The 26,144-nt window shown below is 47.0% G+C and overlaps 1 protein-coding gene across 5 annotated transcripts; it reads left to right on the forward strand.

Moving 5' to 3' along the window:
- Positions 1–310: 310 nt before the first annotated feature.
- On the forward strand, positions 311–22,598 carry LOC144729769 (ribosomal protein S6 kinase delta-1-like). 5 transcript variants are annotated; one of them, XM_078610248.1, is made up of 16 exons: positions 311–478; positions 1,577–1,612; positions 2,062–2,182; positions 2,574–2,725; positions 3,482–3,583; positions 4,376–4,511; positions 6,024–6,416; positions 6,893–7,023; positions 8,965–9,051; positions 12,119–12,166; positions 13,673–13,805; positions 14,056–15,861; positions 19,120–19,209; positions 19,949–20,031; positions 21,174–21,269; positions 21,856–22,598. In XM_078610248.1, the coding sequence occupies exons 1-16, from the start codon at positions 383–385 to the stop codon at positions 21,952–21,954; spliced, it is 3,609 nt and encodes a 1,202-aa protein (XP_078466374.1). In that variant the 5' UTR covers positions 311–382; the 3' UTR covers positions 21,955–22,598. The 5 variants fall into 5 exon arrangements, with proteins under 5 accessions (XP_078466374.1, XP_078466375.1, XP_078466376.1 ...); XM_078610249.1 differs by having other exon boundaries at positions 8,968–9,051; XM_078610250.1 differs by having other exon boundaries at positions 2,610–2,725.
- The last annotated feature ends 3,546 nt before the right edge of the window (positions 22,599–26,144 follow it).

Consider the following 26,144-nt stretch of genomic DNA (forward strand, 5'->3'; position numbering starts at 1 on the left):
GTGGTGGCGGGTTTAACGACAACATTTATATATTTACGCCCTCTAACCCCAAAAACAACACCTTACCAAAAATTATGGACCTTATGATCCATCTCTATCTCTCTGCTGTCCTCCTTACGCGTGTGCCCAAAAGCAGGGCCATTGCCCGAAACGTCGACTATATAATTTTTTATATAAATATACAAAAAACATTTAAATATATATTTTTTAGTTTTTATGTTATTTACGAATGTTGCTGCTGTTTGGTTGTTGCTGCTATTTGGTTGTTGTTGTTGCTGTTGTTGTCTCGACCGCCTTCCCTTCCCACGTGCCCCTGCCAAGGCTCAAGGCCATGGAGGAGGAGGCGCCCGCGGCGGCGCGCTGAGTCCCGCGGCCCCGAACGATGCCTCAGCACGGCGGCGACCTGGCGCGTTTCTACACCGTCACAGAGCCGCGGCGACATGACAAGGGTCACACGGTCTACAAGGTCACCGCCCGGGTAAAACAATAACAACAACAACAAACAACAACAACGGGTGGACGGGGGGTTTGGAGGTGTTGGGATCACTCACCCCGCCCAGCGCATCCTCGGGCTTGCCTAGACCGGCCCTGCCGCACAGGGGGCGATGTACCCCGGTTGGGGTGGCTAGGCGAGCCCGGGGTGGGTTCGGTGGGCCGCAGCAGGAAACGAGAATTCCGCGAGGATGATTTATACGTCATTTAATGCAACGATTTAGAATGCACTTGCACTCTTGATTAAGGTTGATTATATTGCAGAACGGCAATAGTGGATTTTAGAATGGTGTGATAAGATATAGCAGCGCCTTGGAGAGAGGCCTTCCTCTAAAAGTGCATTGATGATGGATGCTAATGTATAGCCCGTTGTCGATTCACTGCTGGGTTAAGGCCTCCTCCTGCCCTGTCACAGGTTATAGTTTGTCCATACTTCTCTACGCCGGTCAGTGTGGGTTAGTTTATGGGGGTTTCCGAGGTCAGCTTCAGACGCTACTCGCCACTGATGTACGCCGTGAACAGGTATCGATCTCGGGTTTGCAGCCCAGTAAGCGAACCACTGCGCCACTATTTCGGGTGGTAATTATTTAAGCATCTTGCGCATGCATAATGACGTTGATCTCCGTGTCGGTCAACGCTGGTCAGTGCTGGATAGTGAAGGGAGATGGGGCGCCAAAAACCCAGTTCTGATATCAGTCGTCACTGGTGGTTGTGAGCCGTGGCCAGGATTCGAACCTTGGCTCAAATCGCAAGTGTCCTGGGTCACCGCATCACCACTCCACCCTGCCACGAAACAAAACTAAAACATGCTGTTCCACCTGCACTGCAAGTGGCGATCAACATGCAGGGGAAGATTGACATGTTCACTGTTCAAAACAAACAGGCTTTCTTCCCTCACCCGCGAGTTTGCGCATCTACGATAGATGTCAACCCAGCTTTGTTTGATTAGTGTGTGTTTCCATCCTGTGTTTTTAATTCCCGAGGTTCATTACCCTGCAAAGGGGTGTTAGTGTCACCAGAAACTTGCAGCATCGCGTGTCTTGTCCTTACACCCTGTGTAAATGTATCTGTTGCACCGTGACAGATTGTTTCAAGAAAGAATCCGGAGAAGGTTGAAGAGGTACTGTATCGGTACACCTCTGCGTGAGCTCTCATCCTCTTTCAGTACCACACCGTGTCTGAGTAATTTCCAGGATGAAACTGGTGAATTGTGTGTGCTGTCAATCCACTGCTGGATAAGGGACCTCCCCACGCCATCTGGGTTGTTTGATGATATTTTATTATGCTGGTCAACTACGCTGGTCAGTACGGATTAATGATATGTTGTTACATAGAAGTGTGGTACAACATTGGACTGTGTTGCACTGCCTATGGACTCCATAGTTAAATGATTTGTTTGCCAATGCATCCACTTGTTAGATTATGCAGTTTCTATACTTGGGTGTCATTACATGGCATAATGCACTCATATATATATGCATGTATGTTGAACTTCTTTCGCACCCTACATAGCCAACCGTGCTAATCGGAGGTGTGCGGAAATTCAAGTTGTTGTATTTGTGGTTGCAGATAGTGGTGTGGAAGAGATATAATGATATTAAGAAGCTGCACAAGGAGCTGTGTATGATCCATCGAAACCTTTTCCGGAGGTCTGAAGAGTTTCCACCTTTTGCAAAAGCAACTGTTTTTGGTAAGTATAAATAATGTTGACTTAAACCATGGTAATATAAAGAGCGATACATTGATTATGTTAAATCATTATGCTCATGGTTTATGCATAAAATAATGTCTAAGAGTTGATGATTGATTTTGATAATTATATACTATTTATGTATGAAAATAAGAATTAACAAGACAGAACATACTATACAAGTGAGACCAGACAAGACAAATTTAAATGAAGCTTCAACTACATCACGAACATGAATCTTGACAATTCATAAGATTGTTTTACCTAATCATTTAAAAAGAAGTCCATTAACTTTTGTAGTCTACCCCTAATCAACTAATTAAAAGTGTTTGATATATATAGAAAAAAAATCGTTATCGGCAGCTGAGTTCTTTTTGTAATACATTGTAAGTGAATTGCCAGGCTATGAGCAGCCTTGCTTGCACAGGACGCTTTGAGGATTCCGTGATTGAGGAGAGGCGACAGTGCGCCGAGGACCTGCTGCAGTTTTCAGCCAACATCCCGTCTCTCTACAACAGTCGGCAGCTGCAGGAGTTCTTTGAGGTGTGCGGCAGATTGATGCGGAAATGCTTCTGATAGATGGGGGTTCTTCAAATGGCAGACCGTGAGCCACATCTGGGCTGCGGAAGCAAGGGTCCTTCGAGAGATACGTGTGGCTCGCCAGAGATATAGAAATCCAGATGAGTGCAGTGAATGATAAATAATCAGGAGGTAGACATTCGAGAGGTGTAGACTAGAGATACAGACGAGTGTGATGATAGAGTGGTAGTCAAGAGATATTCAATAGCTCTAGACGAGATGCATACTAGTGAAATTAAAGATGGGCAAGAGAGATATGACAGACCTGGAGTTGAGATACAGATCAGCGGTCACGTGTATAGGTGTTATAATGTCACATGATGTCATAACATCTCTACACATGGCATATTACGTCACGTGGCCTACCAGAATATGATCATTTTATTGTGGACTGCTGGAATAATAGTTGAAGAACCCTGTAATAGGGGAAAAGTGTATCTTGTGGAGCCTAGACAGTGTTAATGTATTGTGGAATAAAAACATTACGTTTAATCCTGTAGGGCTTTTTAAACTCTGACCTTACTGGTTGGAGATGTCCAGTGATTTTGAGGCATCATGTGCTGATTTGCATCATGGGTATCTGATAAGGTGCGAGTGCATACAAAATGTAGTGTTCACTATTACTGAGTATTTATGTAATCCTCTTGCTAGTTTATGCTCCCTAAATTAACAAATCCATGAAGTCAGTAATGTAAACTAGAGCACGTTTTCCATTAACAGGGTGGTGATAAGCACGAAGGATCGGACATAATTGGTCCGGCCGACAGCCCAACCGACTCTTTCTCTGATTCTCTACACCAGGGACCCGAAGACTGGCTACAGGTATCACAGGGAATGCAACAACTGTAATTTTGCAGCTTTGTAATTGTCATATCAGCATCAGCCATCTACTGCTCAATGAAGGCCTCCACATGCCATCTCCGTCTCTCACGGTCTTGTGATACCACAGTCCATATCGCTCTCTCGCGTGGGTGGATCACATCGCTCCATCTCTCCGGGAAGTGATATTCTTGAACGTGTTCCCTCCCCTGGCTGCGATTCCATCATCAGTCTCGATTATCTGCTGTTATCCCTTCGAGTGATATATCCTGCTCAAGTAAATTTTTCATAAGTCAGTCGTTGGCTGTGATCGATGATGCCCCCAAAGTTGGCAGCATTTCTTGGTCTCGCCATGCTACAAGGAAATACTGGTTGGCAATGTACAGTGCAAAATAAGTTCAACATCCTGGTCTGCCTTCAATAATTGTCCGAGGAATATGTATACTAACATGCTTTCCAGTTTTGTCCCTCCAACCAGTATTTATTTTTGTTATATGACCATACTTCACTACACTGGCCAATGTGGGTCGATGAAGGCCGGGTACACGGACGTGGGAATATAGACTTTACAGTACAGCAATTATTTTTTTTGTTCCGCCTTCAGTTGCCAACATTGCAGCATAATTTCCGCGGTATGCCTTAACGTCACATCATTCCGAGCTCGGGCAGATAAGTGCCCTTGCAAGAACAGGCTCAGTCCGCCGCTTGAACGTAATTCATCAGCAGAGGGCGTCACAGCGACACTGTACTGGATAAATAATGCTCGTGCTGTCGTCTCCTCTCTGATCCACCAAGGACAAGGTCCCGCTGTCATCGCACGCGAGGGAGGACGGCGGTGATCGAGACGAAGAGACGGAGAGTGTGGACACGCTGCCCGACCTTCCCGACATCTTGTTGACCTCCCCAGCGCCTGGCGCGGCAATCGGCACGGGTGCGTTGGCAACGACACCTTGAATCCCGGGGTGAAATTGAAAACAAATCGAGCAAAAAGTCACGCTTTATTGTCAGCATCGATCTATGAATTGATTGACAAAACCAAAGAGCAAGTGCTTTTTACTTAACGAGGGAGTGCCACATTGCAGGCTGAAATGTAAGCTTTTCTACTTTACTGATTTTGCACGGATGCCAATTCTATTGATCGACTTCAGCCGCAGAGGAAAATGCCCCATGGTGGCTGGGATGGAAAATTATTGTATCTGCTTTTGGAAACTGTGCCAGCCACTGTTTCAAATTTTACTGAGCCCTGATTGCAAATATCAAACATATGACATTTTCATATCCGCACACTGTATACATTGTGTGTACAGTAGAACCTCTGGTCACGACCATAATTCGTTCCATAACTTTGGTTGCAACCCGATTTGGTCGTGACTCGAACCTAATTTCCCCATTGGATTGTATGTAAATACAATTAATCCGTTCCAGACTCCTACGAGAACTGTATGTAAATATTGTTTTTTAAAGATTTTTAAGGACAAAAATAGTTAATTATGCCATAGAATTCACAGTGTAATAGTAAACTGAATGTAAAAACATTGAATAACACTGAGAAAACCTTGAACAACAGAGAAAACTAACATTGCCGCGTCAAGGTTTAGAATCTTTCAACAAGATGATTGTTTCGTCTGCTACATCAGTCGGTCGATTCTGAGAGAGAGAGAATATTCATAAGAGCAATTCATGTTTCTATTGAAAGTAAGTTAACAGTAATATTTGGGTACAGTATTGTTTTGGAAGCATTCACCGTAATATCGTATGAACGTTTACTTCACCGCATCATCGTATGAATGATGCGAAAAGAGATTAACGGGTTCTTATGTTAGCGATTTACGTACTCAGCGCTTTCGCTCTCTAAATTACGGCTTGAATGAGGGGGGAGGGGTATGACTACACTCACAAAATTAATATCTTACTAGGAATTTTATATAACAAAAGTTATATACATAACTGTTACGCTTTGTGTTGTTTGTAAACAAACAACAGGAAATTTGGCGCTTACAAAAAAATGGCGCGGAAGGGGAAATCGGCCGCGGCCGTGTTTGATTGCCACCCGAGTTTGTGTTCGTGACCAGATAAAAAAATTTTGTGAATTTTTTGGTTGTAACTTGATTTGGTCGTGGTCAGAAGCGTTCGTGACCAGAAGTTCTACTGTATATGAAAATTTTAACACCTCGGGTTAGCACGGTTTACTACGTAAGGTACGAAAGAAGTTAAACATACATACAGTAAACATCTACACTATTTACACACAAAGAAAGTACGGTACCTACCGTTTACGAAATACACCCTTCAGTTGGTGTTTTAAATATCGTGTGTGCAGTTCGTTCCCGTCGCGTACTTTTTACTTCCCTGTATTTTTTTGTTATAAGTGTTAAGCAATTCTTCATCGTAGGAAGTGTTGTCAATTCCGCTGGCGGTTTTTGCACGTGGCCATGTTGCACAGGGTCCGGCTGCAGTGGGCTGGATGTGTGCGGCCCGGCGACGGGAGGCGGGGTGAGTGAAGCCGCCGCGGACATTCTCCTACCGAACCTTCCCTCAACCGCCGGGGAGATGGAGCCCCCGGCCTCCCCCTTCTCATCGCCGTTGTCTCCGGACGGCGTTCCCGGCGACGACCAGGCTGATGATTGGCCAGACGGCGCCGGGGCTGGGAGGCCAGCTATGGGCCGGCAGGACAGCCTGTTCAGCCTCTCCACTGCCGGTCGAGGGAAAGACGACTACCTGGTGGTAGCCAGTCAGCAAATCCATCTGGCGCTCGCCCAGGAGGTGCTCGGGAACTACCAAGGTGCCTTCGATGCCTACAAGATGGGCGTTGACCTACTCCTGCAGGGCGTGCAAGGTACGCTGTCTGGCAGGAACATACGTGTGTATTTCACGTTGGCTTTGAATAACAAGACGGTGATTGAATGCTGATGTCACCAGCTCATTTTGCTCACTTGGCAGAATGTTTTTTTAAAGAGTGGGCAAAGTGCATCTCTGTCAGTAAGGTGGTATTGCCCATTGTGCTGCGAAAACATGGGGACTCAGAAAGGATTTTACAGGAACCCCTTAGACTAGAGGACACCTTGATTTTGTGTACCACGCGCAAATGTATATCTAAATACCGGTCGCGGCCCCTACAATATATTATTTTATCATAGCCATCTGTCGTCTCTTTTTCGAGCCAAGAACTCGGATTTATTAAAATATATATTTTTCCCTCCTCTTGACAGCACTGATCAAAATAACGACCGTTCGAGGAAGGTGATAATGATGCCAACTTTCTGTCAGCCCACATTAATAGCTCAATTGTCGGTGGGTGGTGCGTGCGCGCAGGTGACACAAACACGGTGCGGCGCGACATGGTGAAGAGGAAGACAGCGCAATACCTGTTGCACGCCGAGGAGATCTACACCAGCCACCTGCAGGCCCTGCCGGAGACGGGGGCCATGGCACAGGCTGACCGGGTACGTGCCCTGCGCGAGTGTGTTTTTGTCGCTCTTTTCTTTCTGACACTGCGTATGTGATGAGGATGCCTGATACTGCCTGATGGATTGATGCACCGCCCCCCCCCCCCACAATCAATTTACTTGTCATGATTTGTGGGTCACAATATACAAAATCATAATGATCGTCATCAGCCGTGATCTAACCACTGCTGTCGCCAACGCACAAGGTCGTGCAGTGCAGCAATCCATCTCACTCGTGCGCATTGACCGAGTCATCCTTCCTTCTGTGCGGTAGTTGTAATGTGTTCCCTCCTTTGGCTGGCATTCAGTCGTTAGGCTTGACCACAGGCCATCATGTTTTTTGGCAACGAAGGCTGCCCAAGTGTGCTTCTGGTGTAATTCGTAGCATGCACTTTTCCCTTCGTCTTTGCAAACTTTTCAATCTACCTTTTGATCTATTTTAAATGAAGCAATGTTCCTGGCCTACAGGGCAGCGTTTGCATTGCATTGCCCAGCCTCCACATTTTTTATCCCAGTGTCCTTTATTTGAGTTTTATTTTGGCCACAAACCCCCCCCCCCCCCATTTCAATCGCAGGTGGACGCAAATGTGGGTCATCGTCGGCTTAACTTTTGTACACTTGTTAGACATCGGCTCCAATGTTTAAAGTGGTTTTTGATTTATATTACATAGCATTACAATTTTGGTATGTGGAGCATTACACAGTGTAAACATGCGGTATATAACCCTTGCCTTCTCGTAAAACTGGAAAACCTACCGTTCCTCAAACCTTCGTCTCGACCAATTGGCTCATGGTGAATTTGTTGTCTCGTTCACTCTCCGTTGATGTGTGTGACAAGTGCGGAATGGAGACCCGCGTAGAAAGTAGGTCGAAGTAGAACAGGCCACGTCTTGTTAAAATAATGACCATTGTTTGACATGAATAAGAAGTTTTCAATGCGCCGACTGTATTAAGAAGGACGGGAGGGACAGTGCTGTTTGTGGGTGCACATTTTTGTATAGCGGAGTAAACAGGCCAGCGTTGAAGAAAAGCCACCCTATGTCCTGCGATTGGCGCATCTTGTCAAGACAATTAGTAATGAATGGGCGCTTGCGCTTAAGAACAGAACACAAGTAACAGTAATTGGCGAGCATGGACTCTAATCACTGGATGCTGCTCACAAACGGGACACTGAGAAGACCTGCCCAGAATTGTCTTTTACGTGGGCACATGACCTGTGCCTTTTGCTTTGCTCTTGCTTTATGCTGCTGCTGCTTCTGCTGCTGCCTGCCTGTTTCCACGTCTCATCTTCTCCATGAACTTATGTTGTATGTACAAACGCATCTACTCGGAATTTTCACGAATGTTTCTTGGTCTGGCACTGTGCACGCAATAGTTGGGCAAGGTCCTTAACACAGATGTAAAGTGTTCAGGTGAGGTCCTTTTTGGCCGTGTGCAGAAATTGAGCTGTTCGTCTTGTCTACAGTTTGCACTTTCGCGGGCTGCACCATAGCTGTTTGTCTCCTCTTTTTTTAGTGCAGGATGTTTTACGTCCCCACATTTAATATTTAGTGCCGTTCGGTAACATGCGGCTTGTGACTGTAGCATCCAGAATACGCCCGATCTCATCGGATCTCAGGAGCTAAGCACATGGTTGGGCCTGAGTAGCGCCTGGGTGGGCAACCACCATACACACGTCAGGTTGTGACATGCTGCTGCGAGGCTACATGGTGGACACCATAAGGGAAGTGCAATAAAAAATGGAATACTGTACCGTAGTGCTGCCCTCCACCAAAAATATCGGAAGGAAGCAGTGGATTTGATAAAAAGATCCGCACATGCACGAGCAATGCGCATCAACCAGTTTCGTTGTCGTTCTTGTAACTCATTGGCTCTGAATGCGCGTGCGTTGAGATTTAGGTCGCCGGTGGTGATGTTAACGGAAGCATCTTGTTTCAGCAGGGTTTGAGCTTTGGACCTCCGAACCTCTGTGCCTCGCCATTGGAGGAGCTAAAAAAATTCCGAGTTCTTGGCGTCATAGGCAAAGTAAGTCGTTATTTGTGACGTACCACATTCACTTAGGGTCTGCATTATTTATCGTGTACGCTGGAAAAATATACGTAGTGTTCTATGATCGTGCAGTCCCACGTTAAGTAAATGTGACGGAACGCTTCAACATCAGATGCAGTTTTCGACTTTTGCTTTAGGGCTTTAGGATACATAGCTATGTTTAAAAAAAAAAATCTAATCTTCATACTTTTGTTCGTTGTAGACAGATGGTTTGAAAAACATAATTCACATTCTTTGCCTCCTTTTCATAAAGCATTTATATTAAAACATTTTATGCCTACGGATAGAGTTTGCAAATAAATCTCTCCATCAGCAGCAGCAGAGTGGAAGTGCTTTTAGATCTAAATGCGGATTAATTCAAACCTCCAGGGACTGCATAACATGGAATGTTAGTTACATGTAGTAAGCTTGAGTGAAAACCATAATTTCATGTCTGCATTCATGTGAGGTCCCTTCAGTTCAAGAGCCTCACTGAGCAATCAAATTAATGCTTGGCAGCCGGCAAAGCTTTCCAAAGTGAATGTGGATTAGTCCAGGCTGCTTGCTTGATTCGGCAAGGCATCATTAGACTGAGAGACTCACGGTAAGTTGCAAAAGAACATCTGTGAAACTTGGGGAGAGTGTGTATATCGCAGTGCGCCAATCAATATGCGCGCACCTCCGTTGAACGTGCTCGCACGTGATGTTTTCCAGGGCTGTTTTGAGTCCGCTCATATGCATTGCTTGGTAGTGGTGATGCATTTCTGAAATGGTCAAATGCATGCTAAATGCTTAATAGTCAAATATCTGGAATAGCGTTGAAATGATTGATCGAAGAGATTGATAAATGGATTATACAAATAATGATAGTATTTTTTTGTTAATGATTGATTCATTGATTTGTGTCCAGGTGGCTCAGCGGTAGAGCGAGCAGCTCGCAATAGGAAGGTTGCGAGTTCAAATCCTGGTTGGGGGTTGACTCAGCCCATCATCCCTCTTCAGCCGATAACATAGGCACTATTTTGTGGGGACGTTAACAGTGTTTGTCCTATGCATAAACACACCCCTGCCATAGGAACGCCAAATTTACACCAATGGCTCCGAGTTGTCAACGGGAGATGAGCACCGATATGCCTCATTGCTCATTTGAGGAGGAAATCACTTGAACTTTTTTGACTGTGTGGAAATATTGCACGCTGGGCGTCCAGCCTCCGACATGCGGGGAACTCGCCGCTGTTCGCATCCATCATCGCTATGGTGACATGTGACGAGGGCGATGTGCTGTTGGCCATGCACTGTGAACCTCTCCAGCGGGGGAGAGTGGTGGTGCAATCGCTAGCGCACTGCGATATGAACTGGCGCCCCAAACCAAATTCGATTCCTGGCCGCTGCTAACATCAGTGGCGAGTGATATATGAATCAGCCCGCCTTTACCAGCCTGCACTGACCAGCGTGGTGAAGTATGGTCAAACAGCCCCAACGGCTGAAATTCTTGGCGAGCCCTTCATCCGACAGTGGGTTGACAGAGAGCTCTCTTCAAGAATTCTTAATACAATGTGCATATTGATCCATCTTTTTGAAGTAAATTTTTTTTTTTCTTCTAATAAATGGCCCGCTCGTGTATCAACATCGAATGAACATGGGAGCGCTTCTTCTTTTGTACGGCTGATATAGATGCTGAGCAACAGCTACAATTTCACGTTCAGGTGGTCAAGCCAGATAACCACGTCAGGAGCAATGGAGTGTGTATCACCATTGGAGAACCTCCTTTGCCAGTAGCATAATATGATAATTGGTTTTTTACCCTTTTATCTGGCAACAAAACTGAAACCTTTTTTTATGCTTACCCCGAGCTCTCATACTCTGTTGGTGCATTGTCTTTGAGTTGTGTGTCTTTTGGCGTCATCTGGTCCAACACCATGTGAGACTAGGCTCTAAGAAAAACTGTCTCGGGTATGGACTAATCAATTTCAAGGACATTGCATACATTATCAGAGTTGTGTATTTTGTTTGCATTCTCACCGCAGGTATTGTGGTCAATGCACACATGACTCCTTGTAAAAAAAGGTGTCAGTTTTGTTGCCAGATAAAAGGGTAAAAAAAACAATTATCGGAGTGTGTATCGCTATGATGTCTTCTTCGTATTTGTCGATCGGGCATGGCGTCTTCATATGTTGTATGGTCTCTGTTCTGGATGACCACAGTCGTATACTACTGCAGAGTTTTTTTAAGTTTCCATTTGTGGATCAGGTATCCGCATCTGCCATGGTTTGTGTGGAGCGGTGCCTGGCAGACGCGATTACTCGCGCTCGCGGCCTTTTGGTATCTTAGGGGATCGGGGCTTCTGCCTAATTTTCTTGAGCAATGAGTTAACAATGCTACGAAAGTGCGAGGACGTTGGTGCTGTTGATGTAAAGTAGGTGAGCTTTAATTGGCGCATTCCTGAAAAAAATTCAGAAAAATTAAACAATTAAAGCACACGCGAGGAAAAAACTCCACCGTGTACTTTGTGCTCCAATTCACTTTCGGACAGTTGTTGCCCAGAGCTGTTCCTGAGTGAAATTGATTTAAATGTTTTGTCCGAGTCTCATGTGCTGTTGCCCATGCAAGCGGCCGCATTAAGCCACGTGTCCTTTCAAAGTTCACCCTGGTTTTAAAGAACGTTTAACATCTTCTCTTATTGTCATTTTAATAAACAAGTCAATTATTGATGGCTGCTTTTAATCTGCGTGATCTACAACTCGGCTTATTTTCATGCGGGTGAATAAAGTGACCGTATGGTCCATCCTAAAGATGCATGTCATTACACGGCGCTTACATTATAATAATAATATACAGTAGCCGTGTACATATTAACATTTTCTTTTTACAAATCCCTGGCAGATACAAAGCACGGTCCAGTTATGCCGTATAGGATAACAGCTCGTAACTTTAAAATGCAACGTTCACCGGGTCTAAAGTTGCGAATATGGATGAGCGCGCATAAAGACGAGGGGAGCAGCCAGTACTTGGAGGGTCAAGGTTTGTCTCCCCAACGGTCACAACATGTTCCCTTTGTGGCCAGGTGCTGCTTGTTCTTGACCCGAAAAGCGGTGAAACGTTCGTCATGAAGGTAAGACAAAGCGCACGCTGGCCGTGATGACGTGGCGTATTTCATTAATGCACGATGTTTTGTTGTTTTGCCTCCGTCTTGAATGCAACGTAGCCCATGCTCGTCCTGTAAGTCCGGCAGGTTTGTGAAGCAGAATGACACGGGGCTTCTGCGGGGTCGTGCTAAGCGTTGGAAACTTTTGCAGTCATCTGAATGTCTGTTTTTTTGTTGTTCCTAGTGGTAGTGTCGTGGTTAGCGTGCTGCGCTGCAAACCCGACGATTCCCGCTCATGGCTAACACCAGTGACGATTATATTATCTGATCCAGTCCTGGGCCTCTCCTAGGTGGATTAAGCCTCAGTTGAATACCTGGTGCGATGTGTAAAAATATTTCCACTAGGGAGACAAATGCGGCCGGGCGTGATGCTGGCCACCCACCCCGTTGTGTACCGTTCCGGCCTTCATAGGTACTCGCTAACAGCACTTGCCCCAACAGTATATTAAGGTGATACTGGGGGATCTTTATCTTTGTTGTTTCGAGCGGGCCTGTTTGTACGAGCTATGGCAAGGGGAGAGTAAGGCCACTGCCTGGCAGGTGAAGTTCAGTTGAGTCTAAAAAGGAGGGGGTGAACAACTGCGACTACTGATTTTGTTGTCATTATTGATTGGCTGATTAAGGGGCATGGTTCGGGTATGAAAAAAAAAACCATTCACGTAGGGCACTGGAACACGCTATTTTTGAAATGCGCGTTGCGCATGCCAAATTGTAATGAACCCGCCCTATTATGAACGTTGAGGTTGTTATTGTGTTGTCCGGGCTTTAGTGCCTTGATATAATGCATATAATGTGGGCTTTGTGGACTCGCTGACGACCTGCTCCTTTCTTTCCTTCGCGTTTACTCCCTTTCCCAGGCGACACCGGCTGCGCTTCTGTCTGTGTTGCCATGTTTTTTCCCTCCCTCCCTCCTCTCTTTCCTCCACCGTCTGTCCTTGTTGAGCCTTGAACATTTCCTCATGTGACTTTGTGCTCTTGTCTTTATGTAAAAAGGCTGCTTGAAATGTTTTTGACGACCGTTTTGTCAATCCACTGCTGGGTGAAGGCCTCGCTACGCAGTGTCGGCCACGACCATATTTGACGACTCTGATCAATGTTGGTAGGTGAAGTGGTGCACCTAAAATCGGTTCATATATCGCTCGCCATCCATGGTAGCGGTGGCTAGGAATCCAATTCGGGAAGCTTGATTTGTTAGCGGAGTGCGCTGACCACTGTGCCATACACATTTAGCCTAAATTGAATAATAATTAAAATGTAGAAGTGAACTAAATTATTCATGAACGAAATCAGTGCGGGCGTTGGGTGGATCGATGCGTCGCGATCGTGGGATTGTGAGAGATGGCAGCAGCTTGTGGAGGCCTTCATCCATCAGTAGATTGACTCAGACTGGTGATGATGATACTGATGGTTTCACAGTGCCCGCGTCCCCTGATTTCTGGAAGTGGGGCAACTGATGCTTGCGTTCCACTCTAGGGGCTTAGGAAGAGCAGCCAGATGAGCCAGATCCAGAAGACGGTGGTGGTGCGCAGTGTGCCCTTCTTGGTCCATCTCATCCGCTACTTCTCCACCGAGGACTCCATCTTCCTGCTGTTGCGCTACGCCACCGGTTGGTAGTGGCATCGGCTGCACGCCCCCTCCACCCTTATATATAAATATATATAAAGTATATATTTTTACACTTTTTTATCCAGATTTTGCTATCGGCGTCGTGTCACAAGAGGAAGCATCCAAAACATGATTAAGATTCACGGAGGCTTTTCTGGCTAAATTAAGGGCATAAGTAAAACCCCGTGCAGTGACCTTCACAGCAACATCGGTGACACTCTTCGCAAGCCTGGCTTTTCGCGTCATTTCAGGAGGACGGCTGTGGTCCAACGTGAGCGGATTTCTGAACTGGAGCCCCGAGGAGAGCGTGGAGTACGCGAGGGAAGCCGAGGCGGATGGCACAGACTCCAGCAGGGATTCGGACGGGCAGCGAGCAGGCGTCGCCGCACTCCTCGTCCCTCAAGTGGCCACGTCCTCGCCGGCCTCGTCCTCCGAGCCGCCCCAGGCCCCGCTCGCTGACATCACCGAGATCAGCAAGGGCAGCTCGTACGACGACGGTAGCACTTCCGAAGACGGCGACGAGGAGGAGGAGGAGGACGAGGAGCTGGATGACCCGGAGGTGAAAGGTGACGACCGCTCTCTGTCCACAGACTCCGGTGAGAGAGAATACTCCAACAGCTACCTCAGCTTGTTCCAGGAGTACCAGCAGGAGGCCGAGCAGCGGGTGACGGAGGAGGTGGCTCAGCCTGTGAACGCGTTCTCCGCCGCCACGGACGGGGCCGACTCGAACTCTCAGTGCCAGGAGATGAGCGGACAGTCGATGTCGCATCTGAGCTCGGACAGCCTGTGCTCGCCCGCCACGCTGCAGGAGCACGTGTTTTTCCCGGCCGAAGGCATTTCGGACGTCTTCGCGGAGCCACCCCGCTCTGGCGACCACCTGCGAGATTCAAAGAGCAGCCCGATGGAGCTGTTCAGGATCGACAGCGGCGACAGCGGCGGCGACTTCCCCTTCGTCGACAGAGTGGACAGCTCGGAAAGGATGTCGGCGGTGCAGGCGGCCGATGGCCGGGACACGAGCGACACGATCGAGGACGTGGTGGCCCAGAATGAGAGGATGATGAAAAGGATGCACGACGAGCTGGACGTTTGCGTGGACGCTGGAGTGAGTGACGACAAGTCTGACTCCGCCTCTGAAGTCATTCCCATCATTTCCTTCAGAGAAGCTGCCGAAGAGGACACTTTCAGCCACGGCAGTGGGAGAAGCGATGTGGGAACTTTCTACGCGAAACCTCGCCCGGGATCGGCGGCGAGCGGAGCGCAAGAAGTTATAGGAACTCCGGACTTGTTCGCGACGGATTCCACGCTACTCTGTGTAACAGACGGTGTGGAACAGAGTGAACAGGAGGACCGTCACTCAGGGATGATAGCCGTTTGTGGTGAGAGCGACGCTCATGCTACAAATGAAATAGAATCTAAGGAAGACAGTAATGGAGTTGTGTCCAGTGCCGACGTGGCTCTGGGCGCCGCGGTTGAAGCAACAACGGAGGTGAGCAGAACAAACGACAAAGTGAGAGTCGAAGCAGACTCCGACCTCGGCACGGTGGTCGACAGTGTCCGCGAAGGAGACAAAAGACTCGAGAGCAATTCTCACGATCACTCCACCAAGACGAACGTGGACAACGGCAATGCCACGTATGGAGACGTGTACACTAGTCAGGGCCTGTTGGAGAGCGCGGCGACGATGGCGATGGCGGCGATGGCGCTGCCTTGGGTCGACGCCACCCGTGCCGAAGCCGAGGCAATCGCCACTGCACCCACCGCCACTTGCCCGGAGAGTCTGCCGGTGTCGGAAGTACGGCGACACGCCGAGGACGAGGACGACGGTGACGACGACGTTGATACGTCTACCGTGGCGGCGACGCGGGCTCGTGACGTCTCTCAGGTCTTCCGGGAGCTGGAGGAGGCGCGTTCGCGGGCGACCGAGTGCCGGACCTGCCTGCCCGAGGGCTGCGTGCGGCAGTGGGCCGCCGAGATGGTCATGGCAGTGGATGGCCTCCACCAACACGGCCTCATCTGCCGCGACCTCAACCCCTCCAACATCCTGCTCGACGACAGGGGTCCGCACTGAGCTCACTTTAACGCCCCTGCACGTGACCGTTTAATTTGTTTGGCCGTGTCGAGCGGTGTGGGGGGTTACGCGAGAGAATGTTGGCCAGATCGCTCCATGGCCTAACCCTTCGATGAATTATTAACTTGAAGCTGTTAGTAATGACTCTGACTCGATCACCGTAGAATTCAACCAATTTTGTCAGCTCACGGATGCTAAGCAGAGGTTGAGCCTGTTTAGTCCTTGAATGGGTGACCACTGCACTCCAGTTTGTTATCGGTGGCTGTGTGTCTTTGCTTTGACAGCAGAGGGCAGTGCAACAAAATCCATGGTTGTAATGTACTCCTGTGCCCCACGACTATGCATCCCAATTTCACCGACCCACAGTGACCCCCATGACCAGCGTGGCATGGGGAAGCCCCGATCGAGCAGTGGATTAACAAAAAGGTTCACACACGTGTTAGCAGTAGTTGTGGAAGGATTAAGTTCTATTTAAGTTTAAAATGTTCTGTGTATTCTAGCACAAGCAGATTATAAGTATGTTGTTGCTGTCGTTCAACAATGTATAGCCATTATAGTAAAACTGTCACTTGGACATTGGACTTGGTTAATCAGCTCCCATCTTGGGTTCGAACCCAGGCAGACATTATTTGTTTCTTTCGGTTAAGTCACGTCTAAAGATAAAATAATAAATTAAATTAAATAATAGAATACGACGTTTCGATTGCAACACAAGCAATCATCATCAGGTATAATGAAATACGTCGTATTCTATTATTTAATTTAATTTATTATTTTATCTTTAGACGTGACTTAACCGAAAGAAACAAATAATAATTCATGCAGTCACGAAAGTTCTAAAATTAAGATTGAACCACTTCTACGGGGAAGTTTTAAGCTTATCTTTTTTCTCTCTCTCTGGCGACTTGTTTTCTCTGCCTGTGTCCTCTCTTTAGATTGTTCACACTTAAATTCTAACTTAGCAATCTTTGAAATACGTAATCAACCAGGCTCTCGCTATGTATCTTGGTGATATCTGTCTGCTAATATGTCTGTCTATAGTTTTCTGGTTAGATTTTATGTCGCTATTTCATTATACCTGATGATGATTGCTTGTGTTGCAATCGAAACGTCGTATTCTATTATTTAATTTAATTTATTATTTTATCTTTAGACGTGACTTAACCGAAAGAAACAAATAATAATTCATGCAGTCACGAAAGTTCTAAAATTAAGACCCAGGCAGACACGTGATTTAAACGGTTCTCAAGTGTTGCACGTTTCTCGCCCAGTCACCAATGATTGCACACGAAAGAAACGGCCCGTTAAATTTGGTTTTCAACTTTATTTGGCTAAAGTCCAACTTGACTGCCATGCGGTGCGCATTACCCTCATGTAATAATAATATTCATTTATCCAGGAGATTCACACACAGTCCAGGGACTTGTTTGCAGGAGGGTCCTGCATTGGGTTTTCATTTTAAGATAGCCAATTTGAGTGTTCATACAAGTGGGAGGGAACCAGCGCACCCAGAGAAAACCCTCGCACGCAAGATGGAAACAGATCTAAATTAGTCTACCTGCTCTACTCCCTTTTCTTGGCAAGCCAGGGTATGATACCACCTTGACACCCACAGGAAGGGAGTTTCACAACATTCGTGTGATCCGCCAACCCTCGCTGCCTCCGCAGTGCTGCGATCACAGCCGTCGAAATGTGCTGCCTTTCCACTATAGCGCAATGAGCATAAAACTCGGGAGGGGGGTGGGTGGTGAATTCCAAATTATTATTTCTATGAAAGGTGCAAAACGGACTTTCTGCGGGAAGCTCAATAGGCTGCATACTAAACGGATACTTGCACAGTAGTCGCGCCGCACAATACAAGGTCAAATTGTAGCATCAAAGGAAACTCTGATCTCAGCGGGGGGGGGGGGGGGGGGCGGGGTGGGGGGGCGGAGGTGGCTCCTCTGCCAAAATCCGACACGCCGCCAGACGTCTCCCAAGTTCGCATGGCTCCGTGGCGGCTTCGCCCTCATCTCGTACGGAGAGGAGATGTCACTTGTCCTCTGTGCGTCACCCGGGTATTAAGTTCGTATTAAAAAAACATGTCGACATTTGATTGAATCTGGAAGAACTAGGAGGCTTCCTCTTTACCAGAGGTGTCCTGACAAGGCTGGGGATCGGCGATGGCGGAAGATTGCAGAGGGAGTTACGTAGATAGACACGTTAGACAATCGTAGGGTTGTCTTAACGTATCGATCAAAACAATAGAATAATTTCGAAAAATATGCAAACTTAACGAAGCTATTTTTGTTTTAGCAGGCAAGGTCCACTGAGCTATGCAGCTCTTTTTCAGAAGCTACCTGGCCACAAATGATAGCTCAACGAAGTGGCGTATGTGGAAATGCCTAGCAGCCAAATACTCTAAATGCATGTTGATGCTGAATGTGGAGGGAAAAACCTGAGCACCCGGAGAAAATCCATGCGACTGCGGGGAGAACATGCAAACTCCATATATACAACAGGCGTCAGAGTTGAGATCGAACCCACGACCCTCCTGTATACCAGGCGAGGCAGATAACCTCTCGCCACTGGGACATCCCATATATGACGGCAATGATTAAACATAATACAACGAAAGGATACATTTCACATCTGAAAATTCACAGATGTCAAATCACAGTTTGCATTTATGTCTGTAATTGACATCGAGCATGAGTTTAAGAGCGTCTCCTGATGGTAGACTCACCATCTTGAGAGAGCCGAGGACACAAGTGGATTCCAGAAAAAAATGGTGGCCGTGACAGCAGAAAGATAACGGCCGTAGTTTTTAACAGCCTACAAGATTTCACGTGCCACGTGAAAATCATGCGTTTCAGGTTCACGGTGTGATTTTGAAACGAGAAACTCGATTGAAATGCGCAGTCATGATGCCGCAATTAAAATCTATTCTTTTGCTCATTTAATTGTGCACGTAAGAAGCTGTCATTCATAAGCTACTTTAACTTGTTGGAAATTAATAATTTGCTCATGTAACGAATGAGACTGCACACACGAGACTGATAAAAACACAAAAGAGATGGTAAAAATTTTACTAAAAGGAATGGATTTTTAAAAATCTATTAATGCTAATTGATTATATTGCTGTGTTAGGAGGGGCTGAGTCTGTCAGGTGGTTACATGACCTATTGGTTATGTTTAATCGAGGTGTTTTAGTCCGTCCCGCAGTTCATTTAAGAGATGAATGTCCTCCCACGCGTTGTGCTTTCAGGACACATTCTGCTCACCTATTTTGGCCAGTGGAGCGAAGTGGACTGGAGCTGCAGCAGCCTTGCACAGGAGCAGTTCTACTGCGCCCCAGGTGAGTGCCGGGTGTGACCTAGACAGACACGGGCCACTCGATGATCACTGTATGTATGTATGTGCGTGTGTGTGCAGTGTAGTGGGGAGCGGTAGTGTAGCGGTGAGCACGCTGGGCTATGAACCCGGCGACACGGGTTCGATTCCCGCTCACGGCCAACACCAGTGACGATTATCTGAACCGGTTCTGGGCCTCCCCTAGGCCGGCTCGGCCTCAAATGAGTACCTGGTGCGGTGTGTAAACATCGCCACTGGGGAGACAAAGGCGGTCGGGCGTGGTGCTGGCCACCCACCCCCTCGTGTACTGTTCCGGCCTTCATAGGTGCTCGCTAACAGCACTTGCCTCTACAGTCTGTTAAGGCTATACGGGGGATCTTTGTGTGTGCGGGGTAGTGTAGCAGCGCACCGCACTATCATCCTGTCGATCTGAGTTCGTTTCCCACTCACGACCAATAATTGGCGAATATTTGAACCGGTCCTGGGCCTCACTGAGCTAGATTTACACCTAGTGCTGTGTGTAAACATCGCCACTGGGGAGACAAAGGCGGCCGGGTATGGTGCTGGCCACCCACCCACTCGTGTGCCGTGCCAGCCTTCATAGGTCCGCGCTAACAGCACTTGCTCCAACAGTGTTTAAAGGCTATACAGCGGATATTTGTTTTTGTGTACAGGGGAGTGGTAATGTTGGGTTGATGGGAGGGTAATGTGTAATGTGTACCCCCTTGTGCGTTGTCGGGCAGAGGTCGGTGGTATTGCTGAGGAGACCGAGGCCTGTGACTGGTGGAGTCTTGGTGCCATAATGTTTGAACTCCTGACGGGACAGGTTTGTCAAAACATTCCCTTGAAGATCCCTTTACTCAGAGGAATGCGCGCTTTTGTTTTAATCGACCGATAACTTTCTTCAAGATCGCTTAGAAGTTACGTGAAAGGGTCCTTGCCTATAAACATCAGGCAGTTCACTGGCATTGGTTCAAGCAAGCCTGACTGCTGATGAGACACTGAATGTGAAAACCGGACAAGAGTTTGCGTCTATTGAACCAGTACTGCTGATAAGATGAGAGGGTTTGTGGCCGATGGGTTGTATTTAAAAAAAAATTATGCGGAGAGACGAATGTGGGTAGGCGCAATTATATATTTGTTATACTTAAGCTCAAACTTAAGTAAGAGGGCAGTGGAGAAAATGTTATTTTATATGGCTTTCACTGACGCAGGCAAGGATGTTGGTGAAAGTTATGGCACGGGGTGGACAGCGGATTTTCAATTCACTTTTTTGTTTCAAATCGGTGCCGTCTATTCGATTAAACGTTGGGCAATCGATAAACCGGGGAGAAATGTCTGCGTCCTTGCCAACAGCAACTCTTGCTGCCTGTGAGCAAGATGGACGTCCGTATAGGCCCTTGTATGTTGTCGAATGAATACATTTATGGTTTGTTTTAAGTCGACACATAGCCACGTCTGATTAACGTCTTTCATTACAATCAAGAACGTTCTAATTCGAAGCGTGCTGTGTCCGGTAGTGGCTATTGAAGGGAATGAATAAATTTTTGGAAAAATACCTTTCTGAATTTTCATGAATATATTTTGATTACAATGCATGCATGTACAATCCACTGCAGGATGAGGGCATCGCCACACCACGCCGGTTATTGGAGGGTTATTTGACCATATTCTCCCACGCTGGTCAGTGTGGGGTTGGGGAGGGCGTGGAGCATAGACGTGGGACCATAGAAGCACAGCACAACAATGGATTTTGCTACAGTGACCTCTGCTGCCCACAATATATCTCCGCAGCACCTTTGGCAACCCTGTTGTGCATTGACATTCTGGGTGATTTGTTCAAAGCCTTTGATTTCATTAAGTTCAGGTTTTTCTCTTTTGTCTTCAGTTTCTTAACGGAAGAAACAGCAAGCGATGGCGCGCGTATATTTTCATGACTCCGCTTTTTTTTTGCGAGCGTCCGTGCAGGCACTGCACGTGTGCCACCCGACTGGCATCACAACGCACACTACGCTACACCTGCCCGAGCATCTCTCCCCAGAGGCTGCCTCGCTCCTCCGCCAGGTGAGATTAACTTCAGAATAATACTTTTTTTATGATTAAATAAATAAACCCACACTACGTGCGCGCAACCATAGGGTGTAAAGTCATCGCGTTCGCGGTTTTGCCATGCAACTAGCCATGCAATATCCATCTGTTTAGTTTGCACTTACATGTAGAGTGTGTGTTTGTATACGGATATTTATTTGGCATTCAGCCATTTAAGCCTTATGGACGTGTTTGGCGATGCGGGATGCTTGCCCATGTTTTGTGTATGTGTCGTGGGGAGTGGTGGCACGGCGGTTAGGTAATGCATTGCGCTGCAATGCCGGCAACCTGCGTTCGATTCCCGGCCACGGCCACCGTCGGTGGCAAGTGATCTCTGATCCCTTCCTCTTGGTCGAATGAGTATCTGCTGCGGCGTGTAAACATCCAACACTGGGGAGAGAAACGCAGGCGGGCGTGTTGCTGGCCACACTGTTGCCCTACCCCCATTGCCCCCGCACACGCCTTGCCGACCTTCACAACCGCTCGCTAACAGCCCACTCAACGGTCTACATAGGTTAACACGCAGGATCTATTTTTTTTTTGTGTGTGTGCTGTGGAGCAGCTGCTGCAGTTCAACGCGTGGGAGCGGCTTGGAGTGGAGGAGATTCGAGCGCACCCCTTCTTCTCGACGGTGCAGTGGGGCCGGCTGGCCGGCCACTGAGACCCCCGCGCAGAGCCCAGGCTGCCGTCGGCCAGTCACTCCGCCGCACCACTACTCGCCTTGTCTTGCCCAGATGTGCTGCGGAAGCGTCAAGGGCCGACACTCTCCACCCCGGTTTGCGCCACGAGCAAGGTGTCCCGCAATGCTGCCGTGGCCTACGGCGGGAGTGGTCAACTACAATTTTGATGGCTGCACTTTAACAGCGTTGGTCCGGTCGAAATGTTGCCAACAGCCAGCGCGATTGTACGTTCTTGTTGTTTTCACTGGTATGATGTTGTTGGTTCGTGTTCTGTTGTTTTGTTTTTGTTGTATGAAGAACATTGTCCTTGAACAGTGTCTGGTGAAACGTCACTTCAGGTGGGTCGGAACAAAATAATAACGTGGAGATGTGGCTGCCTCTGAAGACAGATGAATAGCTAAAGGCTTTAGAAGAGTGTCTCTCTGCTGTGATTTTCTAATGTCTCCCGTCACTGATTCTGAACATATCTCATTTGGGGGGGGGGAATAAGGTGATCTCTGAAAATCTTTTGATTGTTTTTATTATTTGTGTGCCATGCGCACGTGCTGTACCTGTAACCTCATTCCTGAAAGAAAGAAAAAAAAAATGCACTCCGATTTGCGCGTGCAATATTTTGTAACTTTGATTTTGCCGCGGCTGTGATTGTTTGGGGTGTGGTGGGGGGGGGGGGTGCGGGGCGGGGGGGGATGGTTACGATGAGACGCGCGACGCCCGTTAAAAGTTCGCTCCCCCGCCGCCTCTTGTCACGTTTTGGCTAAATGGCGATGACGTGACGCGTGTAGTGTGCGCCGCCTCGATCGTCGGGTGTCCTCAAAAGAGAACGTGAGCAGGTGTTTGCCTTGTCCCACATCACAAATGCGACGTCGCCTTGTTGTTAGTTGCGCAGAAGGTATCACGTGCCAGGCGGTCTCAGTTTAGCACTGTACTCTGTAACTGCTGTAGGACTGGATTACATGTTCCAGAATTGGCCTGTGGCTTTCGGTGGTTTTATATTGCTTTTCATGATTGTATGATATGCAAAACAATATATATGTAAAGCATTACAGGCTATAAATGGGCAAAAATGCTGTTGTCGTGAAAATACTGGGCTTTTCCAAAGAAAACGGATTCATGAGGGCACCCCCTATTCATGAATTAGCCCCATATTTTAAGGGCATGTCCTATCTTGTGAGAATATCTGAAAGGTCCGTGTTGTAACGCTAACCGACGCTAACCTGACGCACTAAGTGGTGCCGGGAGCTTGGCAATTGCCCGCAGGGTGATTTCTGCCCGTTGAATTAATTTAAAGTGTTCCCATGTTTTGGCTCTTTTTTATCTGCAAGCAATCGGCACCTGTGTTAATTATAAATACCTTTAAACTTGGTACTTGCTTGGGCTTGGTGACTTTAGGGAAGTGCATTTCCTGGCACGGTGGCAAAGCCAATGCATTCTTTGAATAGAACTCGAAGTGCTGAGAATCTGAGATTTAGCCACGCAATGATTTGCCTCTTCTGCGATTCAATGCATTGTAATGTTCATACTCTTTGGTTCTTTCGGTAAAGTCACGTAGGTGTAAAATAAAATAAAAACACGACGTTTCGGGCGCAACACAAGCGCCCATCACCCTTAATACCTATGTGACTTTACCGAAAGAACCAAAGAGTATGGATTCCTGCAGTCACGAAAGCTTCAAATCAATGCATTGTAATGTTCGTTTAAAGATTCGATTACTATTTAACATTGTGGTGCATGGAGGACATGTGTTGGCTCCAAGGGTCACGTGAACATCTCGCATACGAGGGTGGCACCAAGAGTGCCGAGCCTGGTGCAGAATGATTTAGCGGAGACCACTGATGCTGCTACAACTGCTCACAGTCCATGGTTGAGTATACCCATACAGCCAGGGTACAATATCCATCTATTGCAGGTAGACCATGATGGATGCTGACGATTATTAAATCAGGCATTGTGCTCTCCCGACATTTTTTGACACGAGAACACGAAACCATGATTTAATTTCCAAACACAAGTGGAAAGTGTTACAACGCGACAATGCACCATCATTCGTGACAACGGACATACTGCAGGCTGATGATTTTCCGTCGTGACAGAACGGACCCTTGAAGATGACCGCAGGGTTGGGGCGGCCAGCGACTGCGGTGAACGAGGGAAATATCAAGGCTGTGCGACACGTGGTTTTGTAAGACCGCAGCCCAAGTCAGCTGACACCTTTGGCATTGGCGTGGGATCGGTGGAAACAATGAACCAGGCAATGAAACAATAGGAATAGGTTTTGATTTATAGCTTTTGTGACTGCAGGGATTCATATTATTGGTTCTTTCGGTAAAGTCACGTAGAAGGGAAATAATAAAAGAATAAAAATATAAAACAATAAACATTCTCACGACGTTTCGACTGTAACACAATCAATCATCATCAGGTGTGAAATCCACAGCAAGAAAATTTGAAAAAAGTGGCGTTTTTTCCTAACGTCAGCACCAAGGACTTGGTGCTGCTGTGGATTTCACACCTGTGTTGCAGTCGAAACGTCGTGAGAATGTTTATTTTTTATATTCATATTATTTTATTATGTCCCTTCTACGTGACTTTACCGAAAGAACCAAGAACAATAAGAATAGGCTTTACCCTTTCCGGCAACATCGCAGGTGTTAAGATGTTCAAACACCAAATAAGACATCTATTGTAAGGCATCAAGTCTGCATTTGCCACACGTGTTGCCACAAGTATGTGTGACGAATGCAGACTTTTGATGCCTTTTCATATGTACGGTGCAAAACAATTTCAACATTCATACACACATAGTTTGTTGACTATCCCCTGCATCTCCGATGGGCACGGTTGGTGACGTACGGTGGGAAAGAAATTCAACATTTGAACATCTCTAAACCTGTGTTATTGCCAGATAGGGTAAAGCCTATTACACTGGTCAACACACTTTGTCTGGCATAAGGTATTCCAACGGTCTTAAGGTAATTTTGGGGTGCTGATTCCAAATCTGGCATCAGTTTTTGTCTATCACATCAGGTTTTTGAGATATCATATTGCATTTTCAATAAAAACTGCAGAAGAAAAATATTCAATAAATGTGGAAATCTACATTAAATTATATTATTAACACACTCCTAAAAATACAGCACCATATTTTAACACTAAAGCAGTCACTGATTCGCAACAACTTGCAATCATAAGTGACAGAGTTAATTTCGGGTAAAATCAATGAAAATGGGTATGCCGATAGCATAAAAATGAGATGTGATAGAGCAAATCTGAGATCAGATTTGGAATCAGCACCCTGAAATTAGACTAAAACAGCTGCAAAAGTCCAGGCCAGAAAAAAAAAGTTTTTTTTTGTTGACCAGTGTTATTTAATAATTTCGATACTGGCAAAAAGGGTCCCATAGACAATGTGTGCACGTCAGGTTGCCATGACACCGACACGGCATCAAGAGCGAGCGTCCAACGATGACTTCCCCTGACAATCTTGTCCGGGTGGAGGCGGACTGGGGCATAGTTTTAAGTAGGCGATTCGCTACCGGCGACGAGGCCTGGAGTTTACCGACACGACCCCGAACGGCAGTCGCTCCCCCACAGTGGAAACGTCCGGCTTCTCCCAACAGCCAAGAAAATCAAGCGAGAGCGCCTTGCAGGGAAGACCTTGCTCGCCACTGCATGGGATTCTGCGAGGAGTGTGGTGCACGTGGACTTCATGGCCCACAAGCAGACGATTGCAGGTCAACATTATACAGACTGCCTCTGTCTACCTGCATTGGTCAATAAGCAAAGTGCTCTTGGAAAGGTGAGCGTGACTCGCTTGTTGTGCGCGACAACGCTCCAGCACACACTGCAAGAGTTGTATGCTGATGCCGTCAATGAGTTTCACTTGAATAAACTCCCACACATCACTGCCTCTTCTCCAGACCTGGTTTCCAGTGATTTTCTCCGGTGTCCCAAATTGAATGAGCATCTGCATGGAAAAATATTTTGAGAATTATAATGGTCGTGATGATCTGAAAGAAGCTGAGCGGGGGAATCTGAATGGAATGGAAGAAAACTTATTTGTGGGTAAAATTTAAAAGGTTTAAAAAAGCGCACTTGTTAAAGAAAGTGAGCGAAAAATTACGTGGTTCTTATTGATGTACATACATATTAACCTTATGGTGGGACCCCGGGG

This window comes from Lampetra planeri, chromosome 33 (genome assembly GCF_965212315.1).
Source record: "Lampetra planeri chromosome 33, kcLamPlan1.2.h2, whole genome shotgun sequence".
Taxonomy (NCBI): domain Eukaryota; kingdom Metazoa; phylum Chordata; class Hyperoartia; order Petromyzontiformes; family Petromyzontidae; genus Lampetra; species Lampetra planeri.